At 37.8% G+C, this 24755-nt stretch overlaps 1 protein-coding gene across 4 annotated transcripts in view; it reads right to left on the minus strand.

Moving 5' to 3' along the window:
• Positions 1-24755, minus strand: part of LRRK2 (leucine rich repeat kinase 2) — a 193534-nt gene that overhangs the window by 30413 nt on the left and 138366 nt on the right. For 3 of the 4 annotated variants that reach the window (XM_061129857.1, XM_061129863.1, XM_061129850.1), the window contains exon 41: positions 22882-23042. In XM_061129857.1, coding sequence (XP_060985840.1) covers positions 22882-23042 — 161 coding nt within the window. Of the gene's footprint in view, positions 1-22869; positions 23043-24755 lie in introns of all 4 variants that reach the window. The other variant, XM_061129873.1, reaches the window with a different exon arrangement.

The raw sequence follows: 24755 nt of genomic DNA on the forward strand, positions 1-24755 counted from the left end.
CAGATGAGAACTTTCCATTTTACAAAGAACATAATCATCACGAAAGTATTAGATGTTTTCCTAAGGACACACAGAAAATAAATGGTAAGGTTAAGAATACTTAAAAACTGTGGCTGGATCTCACAGCAGGCTGGAGGCCAGCCCTACTCACCAGCATGTCTCAACACCAGCTGCAGCTCTACCACAACTGGAGGGTGCATCCAGCCCACCTAGAGGACTCTGAGCACCTGCCTCTGGGGGCCACGTGGGACTGCACTTCTGATTCACAGAGTGTATCTCCTTAATAAACCCACTCCTTCAAGAATAGGAGAGATCACAGACTTACTCAATACATACAAACACAGAAAATGAGGCAAATGAGAAGACAGCAGAAGCTGTTCCAACTGAAACAACAAAACAAAACTTCAGAAAAATAAAAACAGTGATAAGCAATCCACTTAATGAAGCACTCAAAGTAATGGTCATAAAGATACTCAATGAACTTGAGAGAATAATGAAGGAACACAGTGAGAAACTGAACAAGGAAAAAACATGAAAATTGTAAAACAGAGTTTTATAACTGAACTGAAAAATCACTGAAGGGGGCTCAATAACAGATTAGATGAGGTAGAAGAATGAGTCAGTGATCATTCTAAGATGATGGAAGACAGAGCAATGGAACTCATCCAGATAGAGAAGTAAAATAAAAATACTGTTTTACATGGACATACAATAAAGTACCTTTGTGACATCATCACCCAGAATAACATCTGCATTATAGGGTTTTCAGAGGGAGAGGAGAGAAAATGGCAGAAGAATTATTTCAAGGAATAGTGTTAACAGTCTATAACAAACATAAAGACATTACTTTGCCAACAGGTCAAAGCTATCGTCTTTCCAGCAGTCATGTACAGATATGAGAGTTGGACCATAAACTAGGCGGAGTGCCAAAGAATGGATGCTTTTGAATTGTGGTGCTGGAGAAAACTCTACACGCGGACATTACCAGATGGTTAATATCGAAATCAGATTCATTCTATTCTTTGCAGCCGAAGATGGAGAAGCTCTATACATTCAGCAAAAACAAGACCTGGGGCTGACTGTGGCTCAGATCATCAGCTCCTTATTGCAAAATCCAGACTTAAATTGAAGAAATTAGGGAAAAACAAAAGGCCATTCAGGTATAATATATATCAAATCCCTTATCATTATATAGGGGAGGTGATGAATAGATTCAAGGGACTAGATCTGATAAAAGAGTGCCTGAAGAACTATGGACGGAGATTCAGACCACTGTACAGGAGGTGGTGACTAAAACCACAGCCCCAAAAAATAGATGCAAGAAGGCAGCGTGGTTGTCTGAGGAGGCCTTACAAGCAGCTGGGCAAAGAAAAGAAGAGAAAGGCAAATGAGAAAGATAAACTCATCTTAATGCAGAGTACCAGAAAAGAGCAAGAATAGGAAAGACTTCTCAAGTAAACAATGCAAAGAAATAGAGGAAAACAATAGAATGGGAAAGATTAGAGATCTAGTCAAGAAAATTAGACACCAAGGGAACATATCTCATGCAAAGATGGGCACAATAAAGGACAGAAACAGCAAAGACCTAACAGAAGCAGAGGAGATTAAGAAGAGGTGGCAAGAATACACAGAAGAACTGTTTAAAAAAAAAAAAAAAAAGATCTTAATGACCTAGATAACCACAATGGTGTGGTCACTCACCAGAGCCATACATCTTGGAGTGTGAAGTCAAATGGGACTTAGGAAGCATTACTATGAACAAAGCAAGTGGAGGTAACAGAATTCCAGCTGAGTTATTTCAAATCCTAAAAGATGATGCTTTGAAAGTGCTGCACTCAATATGTCAGCAAATTTGGAAAACTCAGCAATGGCCACAGGACTGGAGAAGATCAGTTTTTATAAAAATCTCAAAGAATGGCAATGTGAAAGAATCTTCAAACTACTGAAACTTTGAGGCTGTGAGCCGTGTGCTACACTGGGATTAGTAACCTCCGGAAGAAAGGATTTCAAACCAGAGCCAGAAATGAGGCGTGAGCACTCAGAGCTCTTTGTGTAGCAAAGTTTTATTGAAGTATAACAGATGGGGAAAGCTTTTGACATAGATGTCAGAAGGGGACAGAAAGACTGCCCCATTGCTAGTTTTTAGTTAGTAAGCTTCTAATCAGAGGAGAGAAATGCCTCAAAGCTGAGGGAGTTTCACCAAGCCCTTCTCCCACAATATGCACTTTTGAGATAGCGCATATAGTGATACAAGGTATGTCATCCCCAGTTATAAAACAATTAACATGAATACTGGTTTGCTGAGCCATTATCTGTACAAGGTTTGAGAAAAAAAAGAAAACGTCTGCCACCTGTAGTTTATTCCTCTTGCCACTTGGGGACCTCGGGCCTTCCTACCTGTTACCCTCTCACTACTGCACAATTGCGCTCATTTCATATGCCAGCAAGGTAATGCCCAAAATCCTTCAAGGTATGCTTCAACAATACAGGAACTGAGAATTTCCAGATGTTCCAGCTGGACTTAGAAAAGGTAAAGAAGTCTTGTTAACTTATTCAACATCAGTTGCATCATAGAAAAAGCAATGGGAATTCCAAAAAAAAAAAAAAAATCTAATTCTGATTCACTCACTACACTAAAAGCTTGGACTGTGTGGATCACAACAAACTGTGGAAAATTCTGAAAGAGATGGGAAAATCAGACCACCTTACCTGCCTGCTGGGAAATCTGTATGCAGCCCCAAAAGCAACAATTAGAACTGAACATGGAACAACAGACTGGTTCAAAATTGGGAAAGGAGTATGGCAAGGCTATATATTGTCACGTTATTTAAACTATATGCACAGAACATCATATGAAATGCCGAGCTTGATGAAGCACAAGCTGGAATCAAGATTGCAGGTAGAAATGTCAACAACCTCAGATATGCAGATACCACACTAATGGAAGAGAGTGAAGAGAAACTAAAGAGCCTCTTCATGAGTGTGAAAGAGGAGAGTGAAAAAGCTGGCTTGAAACTGAACATTGAAAAAACTAAAATTGTGGCATCTGGTCCCATCACTTCATGGTAAATGGAAGAGGAAAAAATGGAAAACAGTGACAGATTTCACTTGGGCTCCAAAATCACTGCAGATGGTGACTGCAACCATGAAATTATCATACACTTGCTCCTTGGAAGGAAAGCTATGACAAACATAGATAGTGCATTAAGAGCAGAGACATCAGTTTGCCAACAGAAGTTCATATAGGCAAAGATATGGTTTTTCCAGTAGTCATGTATGGATGTGAGAGTTGGACCATAAGGAAGGCTGAGCACCAAAGAATTGGTGCTTTCAAAATGTGGTGCTGGAGAAGACTCTTGAGAGTTCCTTGGACTGCAAGGAGATCGAACCAGTCCATCCTAAAGGAAATCAGTCCTGAATATTCATTGGAAGGACTGATGCTGAAGCTGAAACTCCAATACATTGGCTACCTGATGCAAAGAACCAACTCAATGGAAAATACCCTGATGGGAAAGATTGAAGGTGGGAAGAGAAGGGGACAACAGAGGATGATGTGGTTGGATGGCATCACCAACTTGATGGACATGAGTTTGAGCAAGCTCCAGAAGATAGTGAAGGACAGGGAAGCCTGGCAAACTACAGCTCATGGGGTCACAAAGAGTCAAATATGACTTAGTGACTGAACAACAACGAAGACTCTTGAGAGTCCCTTGGATGGCAAGGAGATAAAACCAGTCAATCCTAAAGGAAATCAACCCTGAATATTCATTGGAAGGACTGATGCTGAAGCTCCCATACTTTGGCCACCTGACGTGAAGAGCTGACTCACCGGGAAAGACCTTGATGCTGGGAAAGACTGAAGACAAATGAAGAGGGAGGCAGGAGCTGAGATGGTTGGATAGCATCACTGATCAATGTTCATGAACTTGGGCAAACTCCAGGAGATAGTAAGGGACACAAAGGCCTGCCATGCTGCAGTCCATGGGTTCACAAAGGGTCAGATACATCTTAGCAAGTGGATAGCAACAACAAATGGTTGAAAATGTCCCTAATCTGAGGAAGATTTCCCTAATCCAGTCCCCACATCTCTGAGATAAACAAAAAGAGACACACACCAGACACATTATCATTAAAATGGTAAAAGTTAAGGATAAAAGCAACAAGCAAAGCAACATATTACACACAAGTGAAATCCTATAAGACTATCAGCAGACTCTTGGACAGGAACTTTACATGCCAGAATAGAGTGACACGGCATGTTCACAAATTGCACAAAGGGAAAAAAAAAAAACAACCTTCTAAACAAGAATACTCTACCCAACAAAGTTATCATTGAGAACTGTAGGAGAGATTGGGAGTTCCCCAGATAAACAAAAGAAAAAGGAGTTCACCACTTTTTCACTCTCCTCTTTCACTTTCACCAAGAGGCTCTTGGGTTCCTTTCTGCCATAAGGGTGGTGTCATCTAAACATCTGAAGTGATTGATATTTTTCTCAGCAATCTTGATTCCAGCTTGAGTTTCATCCAGCCCAGCGTTTTGCATGATGTACTCTGCATATAAGTTAAATCAGCAGGGTGACAAGTATACAGCCTTGACGCACTCCTGTCCCAGTTTGGAGCCAGTCCATTGGTTCATGTCCGCTTCTGTTGTTTCTTGATCTGCATACAGATTTTTCAGGAGGCAGGTAAGGTGGTCTGGTATTCCCATCTGTTGGGGTCCTTTAATGGACCGGAACCTGGTGGCACGGAGCCGACGATAAGAAAGTAAAAGAGAGAAAGAGAGAGAGAGACAAAAAAAGGACCCGGGGACCTAAGCTCTGATGGAGCAAAGGTGCTTTAATGATTTTTCTATGAGTATATATAGGCTGTGGTACAAGAAACTTCTTCCGGGAATGATAGAATCAGAAAACCAAACGTACAGCAACCGTTACCAAGGGAACAAGGGGTAATGTTAGTCACAAGGTCAGGAGACAATCCATATCTCAAGAAAGGGGAACGAGACTAAGTAGTTTTATCCTAAAGAGAATGTTTACTAAAGGAGACCCAAGCCTGCCTCACACAATGACCTCAGCCCCTGGGAGCAGCATGCTGTTCTGCTTGAAGAGGGACAAAGGACTCATGAGAGACAGCACGTAGGAATCCCCCCGTCAAACATTCCCTGACACCCATCTCTTGAATTTTCCACAGTTTGTTGTGACCCACACAGTCAAAGACTTTAGCATAGTCAATGAAGCAGAAGTAGATGCTTTTCTGGAACTCTCTTGCTTTTTCTATGATCCAATGGATATTGGCAATTTCATCTCTGGTTCCTCTGCCTTTTCTGAATCCAGCTTGAACAGCTGGAAGTTCTCAGTTCACGTACTGTTGAAGCCTAGCTTAAAGAATTTTGAGCATTACTTTGCTAGTGTGTAAGATGAGTGCAATAGTGTGACAGTCTGAACATTCTTTGGCATTGCCTTTATTTGGGATTGGAATGAAAACTGATCTTTTCCAGCCCTGTGGCCACTGCTGACTTTTCCAAATTTGTTGGCATATTGAGTGCAGCAATTTCACGGCATCATCTTTTAGGATTTGAAATAGCTTAGCTGGGATTCTATCACCTCCACTAGCTTTGTTCATAGTGATGCTTCCTAAGGCCCATTTGACTTCACACTCCAGGATGTCTGCCTCTAGGTGAGTGATCACACCATCATGGTTATGTGGTCATTAAGATATTTTCTGTATAGTTCTTCTGTGTAGTCTTGCTACCTCTTCTTAATCTCTTCTTTTGTTAGGTCCATATCATTCCTATCCTCTATTGCACCCATCTTTGCATGAAATGTCCCCTTGATAGCTCTAATTTTCCTGAAGGGATCTCTAGTCATCCCCATTCTATTATTTCCATATCATGGTTACTTTAAATAATGCCGCAATGATCATTAAACCACGTACGTCTTTTTGAATTCGTGTTTCTATTTTCTTCAGGTAAATGCCCAGAAGTAAAATTGAAGGATCATACAAAATTTCTATCTTCAATTTTTTGAGTAACCTCTACCCATATAGTTTTTGGAAGCTAAATTAAATCATCCAATTATTTATTATTCATTCAATAGATTTATTGTGTATCTGTTACATCAAGGTACTACTAAAAAACTTAAAACCTTTGGCATTTTCCCACTTGACTGTTAGAAACATTGGACTTAGAACTGTAAGATCTCAGAGTAGGGAGAGACTTGAGGGGTCACTTAGTTTAAATTTTAATTCATGGCACATAGCTTTTTACATTAGTTTTTTAAATCCCTTTAGATAGCAATCCACAGATCTTATGGCTGCACAAAAGGTTAGAATTTTTCTCAAAATTAGTCAGAGACAATAAGAAAGATAATTTTGAGGATACAGAAAGGAATATTTACTTCAATAAGGAAATGGTTTCAACCTTCTTATTTTCTTCCTTTCAAAATGTAAGTATCTTCACTGACACAATCCCCAGTAGGAGAATGTAATGCCTATTTATATAGCCAGGAATTACCTCAATTATTAAAAAAAAAAATGCACTCTTAAGTGCTTCTTGAAATTCAATGAATGAATTTCTAATGATTTTATTTCAACCAATGAACTTTTAATGATCTTATTTCTTGATCATGCTAACAGTTTCTTCTAAAGTTATCTATGGAAAACAGATGCCGTTAGGAAAAATCTCCCTCAAATAAGAAACCCTGAATGATGACAGGACTTTAATCCTTCATCATGGATTGGTCTGGATCAAACATATTGTCATAGATATAAAATGACATTTAATCCAAAAGGTATAGAGAATAACATGAAATATATTATCCACAATTATACCTTTAAGTACAAAAATGCATAAAGCATTACTATAATTCATTTCTCTGAAAATGATAAATCTACTTGAAAATCATTAGTTTCAAGAACTCTGAGTAAATAACACTTTAAACCAGACTGTCCTATAAAATTACATGCTTACAACATTGATTACTCTACCTAAGCAGAATGACTCAGCACTGAAACTGAAGGGGGGATTTAGACCCAAATTGCAGGAAAGATGGGACAAAGGTGACATCAGAGTAGCAGAGAAAAAGACATATTTAAATAAATGATAAGAGCATAGGTTGTTTGATAAAGAAAAAAGGAGTAGCTACATTATTCAACACAACTAATAAACTCTTGATGAACCAAAAGTTTTAACATAAAATGTAAATCTCCATTTATGTGGCTGATTCATGTCAAAGTATGGCATAAACCACCACAATATTGTAAAGTAATTAGCCTACAATTAAAATAAATAAATTAATTTTTTAAAAAGTACTAAAAAATATTCCAATTAAATGGATAATATTGGAATTTAAAAGGCCTCCCTAATCACTCTATCAGAGATGGGTGGTGTAAGCCAACAGGTAGAGAACTGGGGAATACATTGTCTTTGGAGAATTTTAAATAAGCAGCTACCTGCACAGGATAATTACTACTGACCCTGCCTTTGATATATCACTGACTGAACATTTCAGGAAAAATTAAAGATCATTTTGTCTAAAAGAATCAAACTCAGCAATAGCATAATACCATAAACAAGATTAAAAGACAAACTCTAAATTGAAAAAATCTGCAATACACGAGAGACAAAGAGTCAACATTAATTGATATCAGCTTTACAAATAAGTAAGAAAAGTAGATAAATGAGTAAAGACAGAAAAATATACAAAACATGATAGGAAAAATACATGTCCTATATATAAATAGGTATTTGAAAATTAAAAACATTAAACTATCACTTTTTGACTATTAACTTCATGAAGATTAAAAATAATAACAAACTTAGAATGGAAAATAGGTGTTGTAATTCAAGTATTGATGGAATTTGAATTGATAAACTGTCAGGAAGTATTTAACAGGAGGCTTCCTGTGTGCTGTTTTAGATCTGTCATGAATCCTCTGTTCCTTATTAATTCCTGAATATTCAGGAATTAAGAGGAGAGGCAAGCCTCTTCCGGACTGAGGAATGCATGCATTTCCTTCCTTAGTTTCTCCATATGGTGATAGGTAACTATTTACGACCCTCTTTTGACATGGATCACCTTTTGGCCTTATGGCCTCTATTGCTCCTTGCTTCCTTGGTAAACTTGTAAAGCCTGGTCTCTTGATCTTTATCTAAAGAAGCTACTGGTATATATACTCTTACAAAATTCAATAAAGCACCCTTGTTCCATCAGAGCTTGGGTCCCCGTGTCTGTCTTTCTCCCTCTCTCTCTCTCTCTCTCTCTCTATTTCTGGCTGATTCCCCGGAGTGTGAAGGCTGGCTGCGTAACCCAGGGAATATTAGCCTCTTTCCTTCTTTTACTTTCTCATTGTCAACTCGGGACCATCAGGTTCCAGTCCATTAAAGGACCCCAGCAGTAAACCTTTCCAGAAGGCAAGTGGTGTTTCAAAATTCAAAATATGCTTATCCAGCAATATGATCTGAAATTTACTGTTTAAAAATTAGCTTCATAAATGGAGTATTAATTTACAAGCCTTTTAATTAAAGCTTTTTAATATTTCAAAAAGTTAGAAAAAATAAACATCAAGATAAGATATAGTTTAAGTGAATATAGTTTAAGTGAATTACTAAAATATTATGTAAATGTTAAAACTGATATTTAACACAGAAAGATTTCCCTGAAATACCAAGTAGAAAAAGAAAATAAAGAAGTAGAATTTACAATATAATATGTATATAAACCTCTTAAGCACGTCTAAATCTAGATATATCTCTGTGTTACCAAAGTGTTATTATTCCACTAATTCATGAGAAACACATCTTTCAACCTGCTCAGTATCATTCGCTGTTTTCACGTCAGGACCTTATGTTTTGAAAATCAAATCTTAACTTAAAATGACTTGCTTGAACTACTCATCATGGAGTCTTTCACCTCAAAAACCAAAATGGGGAGAGGAGGAGAATGGAAGGCATTAAAACCTAAGATATCAACATAACATTTGATTATCAATCTAAACCATAGATCCTCCAAGCTACTCTACATGTATCCTTATCACTGATGACTTCCCTGGAAAAGCAACTGCAGTTTCTTCACAATTTTTTGCCTTGTATTTAACTATGCTGGTGACCATGGTAGGAACAGGAAAAATAACATTTCAAGCTATTCAATGTATTCATCACTAAATTTAATTTGGGATGAAAATGAATGTTTTTAATATCACTTGTCATTAGAAGGCTAGAAATAGAAACATATCCTGCCTGTTTACAAAAGGACAACGTTGTCATCTGATCTAATACTATGAATGATCTATGGTGGGTATAGATTGTACTACTGTACCACATGGTCACCCTGTTTAGCATCAATGACCCTCAAAAACTAGAAATTTTAAGCACTTACTAAAATCCTAAATATACATTGTTGTATTAGACTGTTCAAATAAGTCACTTCTACTTCTAGGTAAAATGGAACTAGGGACTAGACTTACCATCCTGCATAAAACAATGAAATAACTAGACAACAAAGACGAAACTCCGAATACTGGGAAAAGAAGACAGTGACCCCTGAGAGAGAGCAGGCAAACAAGGTGGGTTCTCTGAGGGCCTTTCAGAGGACTGGATAAAGGGAAGGCAAACAGAGCCGGGCCCCTGGTTAAGAAGACAAAGCAGAATCTGGGAAAGCAAAGACAGATAAGGAATGTGCCAAGTGTGGTGCTAAACCCTTTATATGAATTTCTCATTTCTACAACAATCCCTAAACAGATACTATTATTAGGCACTGCTGTTTAACCAAGGAAAGGAATTAGGTGATTTCTCCAGCCCCAGCTAATAAGTGGTAGAGCAAGGATTCCAACTAAGACACTCTGACTTCATAGCCCAAGTTTAATAGAATCTATTTAAAATAATTCCCATTTGCTTCATTTTTGTTGAAACATAAGTCTAAATCTTATTCATATATACTCACTCTCTTAACATTTTGTTTATATCACAGGCTCACACTCTCAAAATCTAAATTCTAATCATCTTATTAAAAATTTTTTTACAAATAACATTTTCCCCAATGTGAGAAAGTACCAAAATTTGACTTGCCTATCTTATAATTGATTAATATAGGCAATGACACTGTTTATATGATGCAAAGATGGGAATCACTTGGAGATCATTTAAATAGCCTCACTGTCTGGGCTCCGTGGTGATTCCATGGTAAAGAATTCACCTGCAATGCAGGAGACCCAGGTTCAATCCCTGGGTCAGGAAAATTCCCTGGAGAAGGAAATGACAACCCATTCTAGTATTCTTGCCTGGGATATTTCATGGAGAGAGGAGCCTGGTGGGCTACAGTCCAAGGAGTCACAAAAAAAACTGGATACCACTTTGCGACTAAACAACAAATGTCTGGGCTCCACCCAAACTAGTTAAATCAGAATCTTGGGACCCACACATTTGAAAGTCTTCCAGAAGCTTCTAACATGTGCCCACACTGAGAGCTCCTGGTCCACAACTGTAAAAGACAGACCCCTTAAGCCTACATGCTATCTAGTTACAGCCAGAATTAAAAACACAACCAAATAATCCTCCATCTATCACTTAGAACACAGGGAATTTCTTGCACAAATCATTTTCTATATTAGTACATTTTGCCTGAAATGTCTCCTCCTGCTTTTCTATCAATATTAATTATTTTCTCAAATCTCAAACTTCTCCCTTAAGATGTAAATTTCAGAATCACCTCCTCTATGAAGGAAGTCCTAAAGACCTACGGCTCAGTTAAGAACTTGCTCCTCTGCACTATCACTGTGCCTTGAACTATATCTCCTGTTGAAACTGACACAATGCTTTATAATTATCGTTTATAGCCCTATTTTTCCTGGCAAAAATGTGTGCTTCTGAAGGAAAAAATTCAGTTATTCAGGCACATTCTCCAAGTTTACCATTAAAGCAACTGCTAACACACTTGGAGCAACTGCAATATGCCAGTCCTTCTCTTGTTACTTACAAGGATTGTTTCATTTTATCCTTACAATAACTCTGTTGAAATAGGCATTATTTTTCTCATCACAATTTACAGAAATGAAAATCGAGTCCCAAAAAATGAATCTTGATGAACACCACACAGCTATGTTAAGTAGTAACACCACATTGGAATTTGGTGTTTATAACATTTGATATATTATTGCCAAATGTATGAATAAATGAATAAAAAATAAGAATATTTTCCCCTAGAGAATTATTATAACAATTACAATGTTAAAATAATTGGGAAAATATGATTCATTTGTCTAGAAACTATATTTTTCAGATAAGGCTGCAGTTTTACAAATGGAATGAATTAAGATCCATAAATCAAAGATATGAGAAATTTATAAATTAGGTCTGATTATATATGACAAACTACATGTAAACATATACTTTCTTTTTACTTTCAGAAAAGTCTGAGTAGAGCATGTTTCATAATTCCTATCAGATGATAGGTATAACCAGAGAATAACATTTTTGTTTACCCAAAGACTGTTGTATTTCTGTGGATGTTGACTGAGTGAAAGCCATTGGTCAGTATCCATCTCAGTCAATAGTGCAACTGTCGTAAGGCCCAGAATTAACTGTTAATACCAACCAGATGTAATATAAACATATCCAGTTGACTGAGTTAAAATTGAATCTCTTTAAATTATTTGTAGTTCCATCCTATAGTTACCTTTCAAAATATAGACAGACGGTGCTGTGGTTCTTGCCAGTAACTGAATTGTCAATACCTTTGCTCACAAGCTGTGGTGGTCGCTGGCTGGGACTGTGCTCTTAGGAGGCTCAGGTTTGTATCTTGTGTAACCCTAAACAAATTTTAATAGCCAGCCCCTAAGCTTTAGTTTCCTTATCTCTAGACTAGGAATAGTAATACGACTTATGTCAGAGGGTCATAAGGATTAAATAAGACAGTCAAGCCATGAAAAGGGCTAAGTGTGAGACAAGCACCTCTGTCAATGCCTTTCAAGGCAAGATTTGCTCCCATCACCTCCTTCCCTGAGACAAGAGTAATGAACCAACACTCACAGCCCACATGGGGTGAATACACCACAGTAAGAGATGGTACAAAAATATACAAGAGTTTAACACATGGTCTTCTGTTTCTCTAAAATTTCTAAGTTAAACCTTATATTGTTTCTCACGAAGTTTCAAGTATAACAGTAACAAAGAAGATTCATCGGAAAGGAAAAGAGAAGGAGAGAACTAAAATCATATGAGTGGTAATGATCTTCCACTCAAACATAATCGCTCTGGGGGAGGAATTATGATGGTGCTAGCAGTGGTAACAATTACTGTTATTTAAAAAGTTTAAATTTGAGTTTAGGGCTGATGTGATTAGAAGTGTTCTAACAACAATAAATACGGTAATGATACAGAGAAGCTCCAAGATATAGCAAGGAAAAATGCTTACTATGCAGCCTGGGGAAAAAGGGGGCAGAGCAGAAAGGATCAGGCTCTGGGTTTTCCTGTCATGATCTTTCTCCTGCACATTGACAGAACAGATTAAAAGGGATCAGGAACAAGTATGTGACTTGATATGAAAAATCAGTTGGATATTGAACTACAGGCAGGTTTTGACCCAAACCAGGAAGTAAGACACTTAAAATGAAGGGTCATGAGTTGGAAGAGAGTTGAAACAAGCTGGCTGCTGGTAGCCCAGGCCACCGAGGGAGCACAATCAACAAGGGTCAGAGAGATCCACTGCCAAGTAAGGGGCTGAGGCTTCAACATCAGGATTTCCTCTCCATGAGCAAAGTGACAGGGCTGAGGGGAGGAGGAACAGACTGCAGGCCCCAGATGAGTGGCCTGGCCCAACTTCATGAGATATGACAGTAATGACAGATCTTCTAAGAGAAGAGCGCTGTCAGCTGCCTATATTTCTAGGTGGGTTTATGAGGCCTGTGGAATCCCATCTTCAGTACTTGAGATGTATGATCCTACCATTTTGCTTTGTTTGACTGGATTTTTAAATAACTAAGATTGATCATGTAAACCTCTGTAAGTACAGGGTAGTTTCACGTGATCCAGGGGAGTGACTACAGGCGTACCTTGGAGATACTGTGGATTTGGGGCCGGATCACCTTGATACAGCAGTAATAAGTGCGTCACACAAATGTTTTGATTTTCTAGTGCATATTTAAGTTGCTTACACTGTTGTTGCTTAGTCGCTAAGTTGTGTCCAACTGTTTGTGACTCCATGGACTATAGCCCACCAGGCTCCTCTGTCCATAGGATTTCCCAGACAAGAATATTGGAGTGGGTTGCTATTTCCTTCTCCATGGGATCTCCCTGACTCAGGCATCCACTGCATTGGCAGTTGAATTCTTTACCACTGAGCCACCTAGGAAGCAAAAAAAGGCAAATAGCTGCCCTTCCCCACCAACCAAAGCCTCTCCACCTTTTCTACATTACATAGAATATTTTACCATACAAAGAGCTTGCTTTGATTACAAAAAGGAAAGTCTCAGTAAAGATTTGAAAATATTCAGTGGTTGGATTCTTTCATTTTAAGTAAGAGGTTTCATAAAGGGTTAGCACTTGAAAGAAGCAAGACAAAGCACATCAGAAGCTGTTTTCCACATTAAGTAAAAAAGGAAAATATAAATAAGATACTATATCAGGAAAACTTCTTATAGGATGAAATATTTTAAATTTCCCAAGAAAACAATTTTAATTTCTCCAAAGCAGACACTGGGTAACAGCATAAGTCACACCATATAGCAGTTTATTAATAGAAACAGCCTTATGTCTAAAATTAATGTACATACCTTAAAGACAGTTTATTGCTAAAAACTGCTAACCATCATCTGAACCTTTAGCAAGTCATAATATTTTTGCAATAGTAACATCAAAGGTCATTGATCACAGACCACCATAACAAGCATAATAATAATGAAAAACTTTGAAATACTGTAAGAATTACCCACATGTGACACAGAAACCCAAAGTTAGCAAATGTCATTGAAAACTGGCTCTGATAGCCTGGCTTGATGCACGGTTGCCACAAACACTACAATTTGTTAAAAAAAAGAAAAAACAACACAACAACTGCAAAGCAAAATGAAATAAGGTTTGCCTGTATAGATTTAAAGTCAAATAGCTCTGGATTCAATTCTTATTTAGATTGAGCTTTATCTTGGCCACTTACTGCATGACTTTGTGCAAGTTATACAATCTCACTGAGCCTCAGCTTCCTCATTTTACAGATGAGAAGATAAATGCTAACTTTCAGCCCTGGAATGAGGCTAGGATAACCATGTGTCTAATGTACCTGGACCTGAGCCTGGGATGTAGCAGGTGCTGGAGCAAGAACAATTATCTTATTATTATTGAACAATCCAGAGGCACTTGCACCCAGAAAATATACCTTGAAATATTTATGAGAATGCACACTCTATCTAACAGAGCTATGTAAAATGAAAGAGAAGATATGTATATAAAAAATAATAAAACCAGAAAATAATAAAACCACACATTGGAAGCTGGGACCATTTGCTCATCTAAGGACATAAATTGAGGAAAGAAGAGAGGGTAGGGAACAATTTTGACTACTCAGATAAAGTATTTTCTTCTGTCTTAGGAATATGTTTTAATTGAGCTGCAATCACCAAGATGATGTAAAGCCACTTGCAATTTTATTTACAAACAACCATGTAAGATTTCTCTAAGGATAGAGTTGGCCCCACCAAACAGATGTCAACCCTTCAATTTTCTATTCCTACTCAAACTAAAATTTGAAAGACAGGATATCTATACAGATCACTTGACCTATGACAGTTTCATAATAATGAATCTGAGACAAGAAGAGGAATGCGAGCTGAGAAAGGGAGAGAGGATTTCATGTGGAAAGAACATGTCTAAGATCATGAAAATACAAGAACACAGAAAACAGGATTTTCACTGGTATAAAGTCAGTTAACAATTAAAGTAACAGGAGTATTACAGTAGGTTTGATAAAAAAGGGTTAGAGATGACTCTTAAAAGCAACATTAACTGATGATCTTATGACCAAGTGTTTTAAAACTTTTCTTACAAACTTCCCAAATATCAAATTTTAATGAAAGTTCTTTTGACTTTCAGCTAACTTTGAGATGCTTTAGTGGGCCCCTGAGGCATGTCAGAGAAATATTAACTAGTATTATTCAGTATGATAAATTACAAAGAGAGCATTATCACATGAGCAATAAATCCACCTAAAAATATACTGTATGAATGAATACTATTTATACAGACATTCTAACAATTATATGAAGCTTCAAATTTTGGATACGTCCTCAGTTCAGTACAGTTCAGTTACTCAGTAATGTCCAATTCTTTGTGACTCCATGGACTGCACATGCCAGGTTTCCCTGTTCAACACCAACTCCCAGAGCTTGCTCAAACTCATGTCCATCGAGTCAGTGATGCCATCCAACCATCTTATCCTCTGTCATCCCCTTCTCCTCCTGCCTTCAATCTTTCCCAGCAATAGGGTCTTTTCTAATGAGCCAGTTCTTCGCATCAGGTGGCCAAAGTATTGAAGCTTCAGCTTCAGCATCAGTCCTTCCAATGCGTATCCAGAACTGATTTCCTTTAGGATTGACAGGTTTGATCTCCTTGCAGTCCAAAGGAGTCTCAAGAGTCCTATCCAGAACCACAGTTCAAAAGCATCAATTCTTCAGTGCTCAGCTTTCTTTATGGTCCAAGTCTCACCCATACAGGACTACTGAAAAAAACCATAGCTTTGACTAGACGGACCTTTGCTGGCAAAGTAAAGTCTCTGCTTTTTAATATGCTGTCTAGGTTGGTTATAGCTTTTCTTCCGAGGACCAAGTGTCTTTTGATTTCATGGCTGCAGTCACCATCTGCAGCGATTTTGGAGCCTAAGAAAAGAAAGTCTGTCATTGTTTCCATTGTTTCCCCATCTGTTTGCCATGAAGTGATAGGACCAGTTGCCATGATCTTAGTTTTCTGAGTGTTCAGTTTCAAGCCAGCTTTTTCACTCTCTCTTTCATCAAGAGGCTCTTTAGTTCCTTTTTCTTTCTGCCATAAGGGTGGTGTCATCTGCATAACTGAGGTTATTGATATATCTCCCAGAAATCTTGATTGAAGCTTGTGCTTCATCCAGCCCAGCATTTCACATGATACACCTGAATATAAGCTAAAGAAGCAGGGTGACAAAATACACCCTTGATGTACTCCTTTACCAATTTGGAACCAGTCCCTTGTTCCATGTTCACTTCTAACTGTTGCTTCTTGACCTGCATACAGATTTTTCAGGAGGCAGGTAAGGTGGTCTGGTACTCCCATTTCTTTAAGAATTTTGGGCGGTTTGTTGTGATCCACACAGTGAAAGGTTTTGGCATAGTCAATAAAGCAGAAGTAGATGTTTTCCTGGAATTCTTTTGCTTTTTCTATGATCCAACAGATGTTACCAATTTGATCTCTGGTTCCTCTGCCTTTTCTAAATCCAGCTTGAACATATGGAAGTTCTCAGTTCATGCACTGTTGAAGCCTCACTTGGAGAATTTTGAGCATTACTTTGCTAGTGTGTGAGATGAGTGGATCTGTGCAGTAGTTTGAACATTCTTTGAAATTGCCCTTCTTCAGGATTGGAATGAAAACTGACCTTTTCCAGTCCTGTGGCTATGTCCAAGTATAATGCTACAGTTCTATTTGTTATGTTAAACTGTTATATGTCATAACAGTAAGCAAACTTCTTTATCAATTACACTGTAATAAAATGTTTAAATATGATTTTAAGTCTTTTGTAATCTACAGACAGTTATTATACTCTGACGCTCTTACAAAAGTGCTTCATCTTCAAAAGGATACATAGGAAGGCTACAGAGGCAGTAACAACAGTTGCATATCAAGATGATGGCTATGCAAAGATTCCAGCCCATATTCATACCAAACAAGAACCCATCCTGCCCCTGAGGCCCCTAGATCAGGCATCCAGAGATCTTTACTCCCTAACAGACAGGGTTGACACCGCTACTCAGCCCTGAAGCACCTAGAGAAGATAAATGTCACCAACCCACGTCCCATTATATAATAGGAGTAAAATCTCTTGAGGGAGTGATTGAGACAGGGAGGCAGCAAGGTACAAAATTTAAAAGAATAACATAACCCAAGAACATGACATAAACTGATTAGAACCAACTAGGTCCAAGATGGCAGATGAGGTGACTTTCACTACACCTTGAGCCTCAGTATACACTCACTGTAACACATCAGAAAGCTAAATGATACACTCACAGGCAATATGACAGTTCCAAGGCAGACCATAAAGGTCAAAAAATGGGCAGTAGCCCAATGCCTAGAAACCTCCTCCTCTTTCCCACAATAGCTGGAATATTCCTCCCACTCATCAGCCAATGAAATTACTCACCCTTGTAAAAACTTAACCCCTTCATGGATCACAGCCTTGCTGTGGTGAAACAGCTTGAGTAACTCAATGAAGCTATGAGCCATGACCTGCAGGGCCACCCAAGATGGACAGGTCACGGTGAAAAGTTCTGACAAAATGTGGTTCACTAGAGAAAGGAATGGCAAATCGCTCGAGTATTCTTGCCTCAAGAACCCCATGAACAGTATGAAAAGGCAAAAAGAAAAGACACCAGAAGATGAACGCTTCAGGTTGGTAGGTGTCCAGTATGCTACTGGGGAGTATGAAGAGACTGGGCTAGAGCAGACTCTCAGTTGTGGATGTGTCTGGTGGTGAAAGTAAAGTCCAATGCTGCAAAGAACAATATTGTATAGAAACCTGGAATGTTAGGTCCATAAATCAAGGTGAATTGGACATGGTTAAGCAGGAGATGGAAAGAGTGAACGTCAACATCTTAGAAATTACTGAACTAAAATGGACAGAAATGGGCAAAATTTAAATCAGATATCCATGATATCTACTACTGCGGGTAAGAACCTCTTACAAGAAATGGAGTACCCCTCATGGTCACCAAAAGAGTTCAAAATGTGGTACATGGGTGAAGTCTCAAAAATGACAGAATGATCTCGTTTCATTTCCAAGGCAAACCATTCAACACCACAGTAACTCAAGTCTATGTCCAAACCACTAATGCCGAAGAAGTTAAAGCTAAATGGTTCTATGAAGACCTATGAGACCAACTAGAACTAACACCATCAAAGATGTCCTTTTTTCTCATATGGAATTGGAATGCAAAAGTAGGAAGCTAAGATTTAGCTGGAGGAACAGGCAAGTTTGTCTTTGGAGTACAAAATGAAGCAGAGCAAAGGTTAACAGAGTTTTGTCAAGAGAATACACTGGCCACAGTAAACATCCTCTTTCAAAAACATTAAGAGATGACTCTACACATGGAAATCACCATAGGGTCAATATCAAAATCAGACTGATTTTATTCTTTGAAGTCAAATTGGAGAAGCTCTACACAGTCAGCAAAAACAAGATCTGAAGCTGACTGTGGCTCAGATCACCAGCTCCTTACTGCAAAATTCAGGCTTAAATTGAAGAAAGTAGGGAAAACCACTAGGCCATTCAGGTATGAAATCCCTTATGATTATACAGTGTAGGTGATAAATAGATTCAAAGGATTAGATCTGGTAGACAGAGTATCTGAAGAACTATGGACAGGATTCATAAAATTGTACAGGAAGCAGTGATCAAAATCATCCTAAAGGAAAAGAATGCAAGAAGGCAAAGTAGTTGTCTGAGAAGGCTTTACAAACACCTTAAAAAAAAAAAAAAAGAGGAGTGAAAGGAAAGGAGAAATGGAAAGATATACCCATCTGAATGCAGAGTTCAAGAGAATAGCAAGGAGAGATAAGAAAGCCTTCTTATATGAACAATGCAAAGAAAAATAGAAGAAAACAATAGAATGGGAAATACTAGAAATTTCTTCAAGAAAATTGGAGATATAAAGGCAATATTTCATGCAAGGATGAACATGATAACGGACAGAAACAGTAAGGCCCTAACAGAAGCAGAATAGATTAAGAAGAGGTTGTAAGAATACACAGAAGAACTACACAAAGAGGTCTTAATAACCAGTGATAACTGGACACAGATAACCAGGATGGTGTGGTCAGTCACCTAGAGCCAGATATCAGGGAGTGTAAAAAATTCAAATGGGCCTTAAACAGCATTACTACAAAGTTAGTGGAGGTGATGGAATTCCATGTGAGCTATTTAAAATCCTAAAAAGATGATGCTGTTAAATACATGCACTCAATACATCAGCAAATTTGGAAAACTCAGCAGTAGCCATAGGACTGGAAAAGGTCAGTTTTCATTCTTATCCCAAAGAAGGGCAATGCCAAAGATGCTCAAACTACTGTACAAGGTTTGCTTGTATGGTAAGATTTTCTTATACTGCAAGATTTGCTCAAAATCCATCAAGCTAGGCTTCAGCAGTCCGTGAACGGAGAACTTCCAGATGTACAAACTAGATTTACAAAAAGCACAGGAACCAGAGATCAAATTGCCAACATTTGCTGGATCATAAGAGAAAGCAAGGGAATTCCAGAAAAACTTCTGCTTCATTTACTACACTAAAGCTTTTGACTATGTGGATACAACAAACTGTAGAAAAATTCTTAAAAAGATGGGAATGCTAGATCACCTTACCTGTTTCCTGAGAAACCTGTATGCAGGTCAAGAAGCAACAGTTAGAACCAGACATGGAACAATGGACTGGTTCAAAACTCATAAAGAAGTCAAGGCTGTATATTGTCAGTATGCTTATTTAACTTCTATGCAAAATACCTGGCTGGATGAATCACAAGCTGGAATCAAGATTGCTGGGAGAAATATCAATAACCTCAGATATTCAGAGGATACCACTCTAATGTCAGAAAGCAAAGAGGAACTCAGGAACCTCCAGATGAGCATGAAAGAGGAGTGTAAGAAAGTTGGCTTGAAACTCAACATTCAAAAAACTAAGATCATGGCATCTGGTCCCATCATTTCATGGCAAATAGATGGGAAAACAATGGAAACAGTGACAGATTTTATTTTCTTGGCCTCCAAAATCACTGCACACCTTGACTGCAGCCATGAAATTAAAAGACACTTGCTCCTTGGAAGGAAAGCTGACAAATCTAGACAGCAATTTTAAAAGCAGAAACATCACTTTTCTGGCAAAAGTCTATATATTCAAAGCTGTGGTCTTTCCAACAGTCATGTACAGATGTGAGAACTGGACCATAAACAAGGCTATTGTTGTTTAGTTGCTAATCGTGTCTGACTCTTTGCAACCACATGGACTACAGCCTGCCAGGCTTCTCTATCCACGGGATTTTCGAGGCAAGAAACTGGAGTGGGTTGCCATTTCCTTCTCCAGGGGATCTTAATGACCCAAGAATAGAACCCATGTCTCCTTCATTGGCAGGTGATTTCTTTTACCAATGAGCCATCAGGGAATGAAGGCTGAGGCCCAAAGAATTGATGCTTTCAAATTGTGATGCTTTCAAATTGTGATGCTAGAGAAGACTGTTGAAACTCTCTTGGACAGCAAGATATTTTTCCAGGTGGCGATAGTGGTAAAGAACCTCCTCCCAAAGGAGGAGACACAAGAGATGCAGGTTTAATCCCTTGGTCCAGAATATTCCCTGGAGAAGGGCCTGGCAACTCACTCCAGTATGCTTGCCTAGAGAATCCCATGGACAGAGGAGCCTGGCGGTCTTCAGTCCATAGGGTCGCAAAGAGTTGGCCAGCAAGGAAATGAAACCAGTCAATCCTAAAGAAAATCAACCCTGAATATTCACTGGAAAGACTGACGCTGAAGCTGAAGCTATAATACCTTGGCCACCTGATGCAAAGAGCCGACTCACTAGAAAAGACCCTGATGCTGGTGCAGATTGAGGGTAGGAGGAGAAGCAGGCAAGAGAGGATGATAAGGTTGGACAACATCATCAACTCAGTGAATGTGAGTTTGAGCAATGTCTGGAACATAGTGAAGGACAGGGAAGCCTGGCACGCCGAGGTCCATGTAGTTGAAAAGAGTCCGACATGTGAATAGCAACAACAACATAAAAACTGACAATCCCATACCCTGGTGCCTCTCTTGCCTTCCAAGATGATCCACACTCTGTCTGTGGAGTGTGTTTCTCTCTGAATAAACCTTCTTTCACTTTAAAGAAAAAAAAATGCTACATTAAAATATAAGGTGAGAAAATGATGCCTGTGATTTCTGACAACCATAATATGACAGTATTTGCATAATATGATATAATATGCAGAATGGATATGTTTCATTTTACATAATAACCTTGACTCATACTGTTTTATAGGGTCAAAAAGAGACACTACAAAATTTTTAACTATTTAAGTGTTAACAATCTATAAACTATGAAGAAAGAAAAATGAAGTTCAGTAGTTAAAGGTTTAAACTCATGTACCAATCAGAACCCTCCTACCCTGCTGGTGGAAATGTAAATGGTACAACCATTAGGTAGAAATGTGTGAAGGTTCATTAAAAATACTAAAAATAGAGCCACCATATGATTCAGCAATTCCATTCCTAGGCTTATATCTGGAGAAAATCACAATTTGAAGAGATACATGCACCCCAATGTTCATTGCAACACTATTTACAATAGCCAAGACATGGTTATCAACCTAAATGTCCATTGACAGACACATGTATAAAGAAGATGCAGTACATATATACAATGAAATATTACTCAGCAATAAAAAAAGGATGATATATAGCCATTTGCAGCAACACCAGATGGACCTGGAGCTGACCATACTAAGTCAAAGACAAATGTCATATCACTTATATGTGGAATCTAATTTTTTAAAAAATAACACAAATGAACTTATTTATTAAAAATAAGACAACAGAACTTATTTACAGATATCAAAAACAAACTCATGATTACCAAACGGAAAATGTGGCTGGGAGGGTTAAAGCAGGAGCTTGGGATGAACATACACACACTACTACGTGTAAGATAGATAACCAACAAGGACCTACTGTTTAGCACAGGGAACTCTACTTCAGTAAAGTTAAAATTTTTAAATTTTTTTTAAATTTAAAATTTGGGGGACTTCTCTGGCAGTCCAGTGGTTAAGACTCCATACTTCCAGTGCAGAGGGTTCAGATTCGATCCCTGGTTGGGGCACTATGATGCTACAAAGCACAGTCAAAAGATTTATACACACACACACACACACACACATATGTTAAAAAAGAGTAAGAAAGTATGCTTATATCAAGAAGAGTGCAACAAAGAACTCCAGCAGCAATAAAGTCCTCATCTGAAACTCTTGGAGCTATAATTATTTAGGGTTAATACTCAAGAAAGTTAGTAATAATGCATATAACAAATTACACAAAGCTTCAGTGGGATCAGAGCCACACCCTATACTCAAACATGTTTATATTTCTGCCATGAAACATACACATTCACAGTGAGTATGAGAAATAAAGATCGTAATGAGAGTCAATTCCATTAGGCCAAATTTCACCATGAAATCAGTTATTTAAATAAAATCTTTGGATTTTCAAAGTTATTTGAATTTCCTAGCTACAAAAAAAAAAAAAAAGGTTTGTGATCCTAAATCTGGTTTGCCTCATTTTATGTAAGTGTTAACAGTAGCTAGATGAAAACTTTGTGGTTCCCTTACCACCTCTGTAGTAATTCAATGTTTTTAAGAAATCCAACTTTTAGAAACATAACTTGACATCAAACATACTTTGTTTTATAATTTGACTTTTCCCCTAGAAAATTACATCAGTAGATTTTTTTTTCCCTACTGGATACAATGATCAAAACCACAAATGTACTGGTCAAGATTATAAATGAACATCTGTTCACAGAGTGACAGGCTTCAGTGTTCTCCTAAGTCTCCTGAACTCACAACTGAGGGCCGTGGTTATCCGTCCTGAAGAGGGAATTATCAAACGAACCTTCTCACGTACCTGGAGTGCCCTCTGATGTTTTTATCCCCATTCTACAGCAGTACTGAGCAATCCCATAGTCCGCAATCTTGGCGATGATGGCAGCATTGGGATACAGGGTGAAAAGCAACACGTTGTGGGGCTTCAAGTCACGGTATATAATCATGGCCGAATGGAGGTATCTGCCATAAAATGCACAGGAAATCTTATTAAAATGTGAGTATATCATAATATATTTTGGCATGATTTTTTAAAAATACACATATTCACTAGGCAAAGCATCAAAATTCTGTGCTAAGTTTTACCTTCAGAGTTAAAAGATACTGTAGAAGGAAATCAAAATATGTAAGTCCAGTTTTACATAGAAAGTTTATGCATTTAAAACAAACTAAAAGACATGTTAGTTCTGATAAGTGATTTAAACTTAAAGGAACACTTTAAGCAGAATATGTATTTTTTTGAGACTTCTTTCCTGTATACTTTAATAATCACTAAAAGGAATTTTGAAACCCCTCAATATCATGTAAATATTTTAATTGGTTTAAAAATGAAAATACATTAAATAAGAATTCATAGTATTTTGTTATAACTCCCATTTATTTAACAATTTTAGAAATTCTTCCTAGCCTTTAAAATTCTCTCTCTCCTTTGATATTTTTTTTTCTGAATAAAATATTTCCTAACATTTTGGAAAATATTTTCTACTTTTTCAATAGTTAATAAATTAAAATAAAAGACTTTTTTAGCTATTTGTACTGTATCATTTGAAGATGTAATCTACTTTAAACCCAGACCTACTATGAATTAACAAAGAATAGCTTGAACTGAGAGCTGGAAGGAGTAAACCACTATCTTGGGAAAGGTGATACGGGGAATTTTAAAGTCTTTCCTTTTAGAAATTGATCCATTCAACAATTGGCAACCAGAGTTTGACATTCACTGTAGATGAAGACTAAAAACTAGTTAATATAAAAAACAAAACTAAGTTTTCCCCTCAACCAGGTCTTGTCCATTTTAGAAACAAAAGCTATCACTAGTTCTAAAGTAACTCTATTATCTTTCCTTACCCATCTAAAAAATTCAGATTTTTCCCCAGCTCTTTTTACCCTACCCCATGACATCAAATTTGCCATAGTTCTGCACATGACCTCACAACTACATTATGTCCTACCTTGAAATTACATTTTTTTCACAGAACTACAAGGCTGTATACTGCCACCTTGCTTATTTAACTTATATACAGAGTACATTATGTGAAATGCCAGGCTGGATGAAGCACAAGCTGGAATCAAGATTGCCAGGAGAAATATCAATAACCTCAGATATACAGACGACACCACCCTTATGGAAGAAAGCAAAGAAGAACTAAAGAGCCTCTTGATGAAAGTGAAAGAGGAGAGTGAAAAAGTTGGCTTAAAACTCAACGTTTAGAAAACAGATCATGGCATCTGGTCCCGTGACTTCATGGCAAATAGATGGGGAAACAATGACAGACTATTTTCTTGGGCTCCAAAATCACTGCAGATGGTGACTGCAGCCATGAAATTAAAAGACACTTGCTCTTTGGAAGAAAAGCTATGACCAACCTAGACCACATATAAAAAAAAGAGACATTACTTTACCAACAAAGGTCCGTCTAGTCAAAACTATGGTTTTTCCAGTAGCCATGTATGGATGTGAGAGTTGGACTATTTAAGAAAGCTGATCACCAAAGAATTGATGCTTTTCAACTGTGGTGTTGCAGAAGACTCTTGAGAGTCCCTTGGACTGCAAGGAGATCCAACCAGTCCATCCTAAAGGAGATCAGTCCTGAATTGGAAGGACTGATGCTAAAGCTGAAACTCCAATACTTTGGCCAACTAATGTGAAGAACCAACTTATTGGAAAAGACCCTG

This window comes from Dama dama, chromosome 3 (genome assembly GCF_033118175.1).
Source record: "Dama dama isolate Ldn47 chromosome 3, ASM3311817v1, whole genome shotgun sequence".
In the NCBI taxonomy this organism is placed as follows: domain Eukaryota; kingdom Metazoa; phylum Chordata; class Mammalia; order Artiodactyla; family Cervidae; genus Dama; species Dama dama.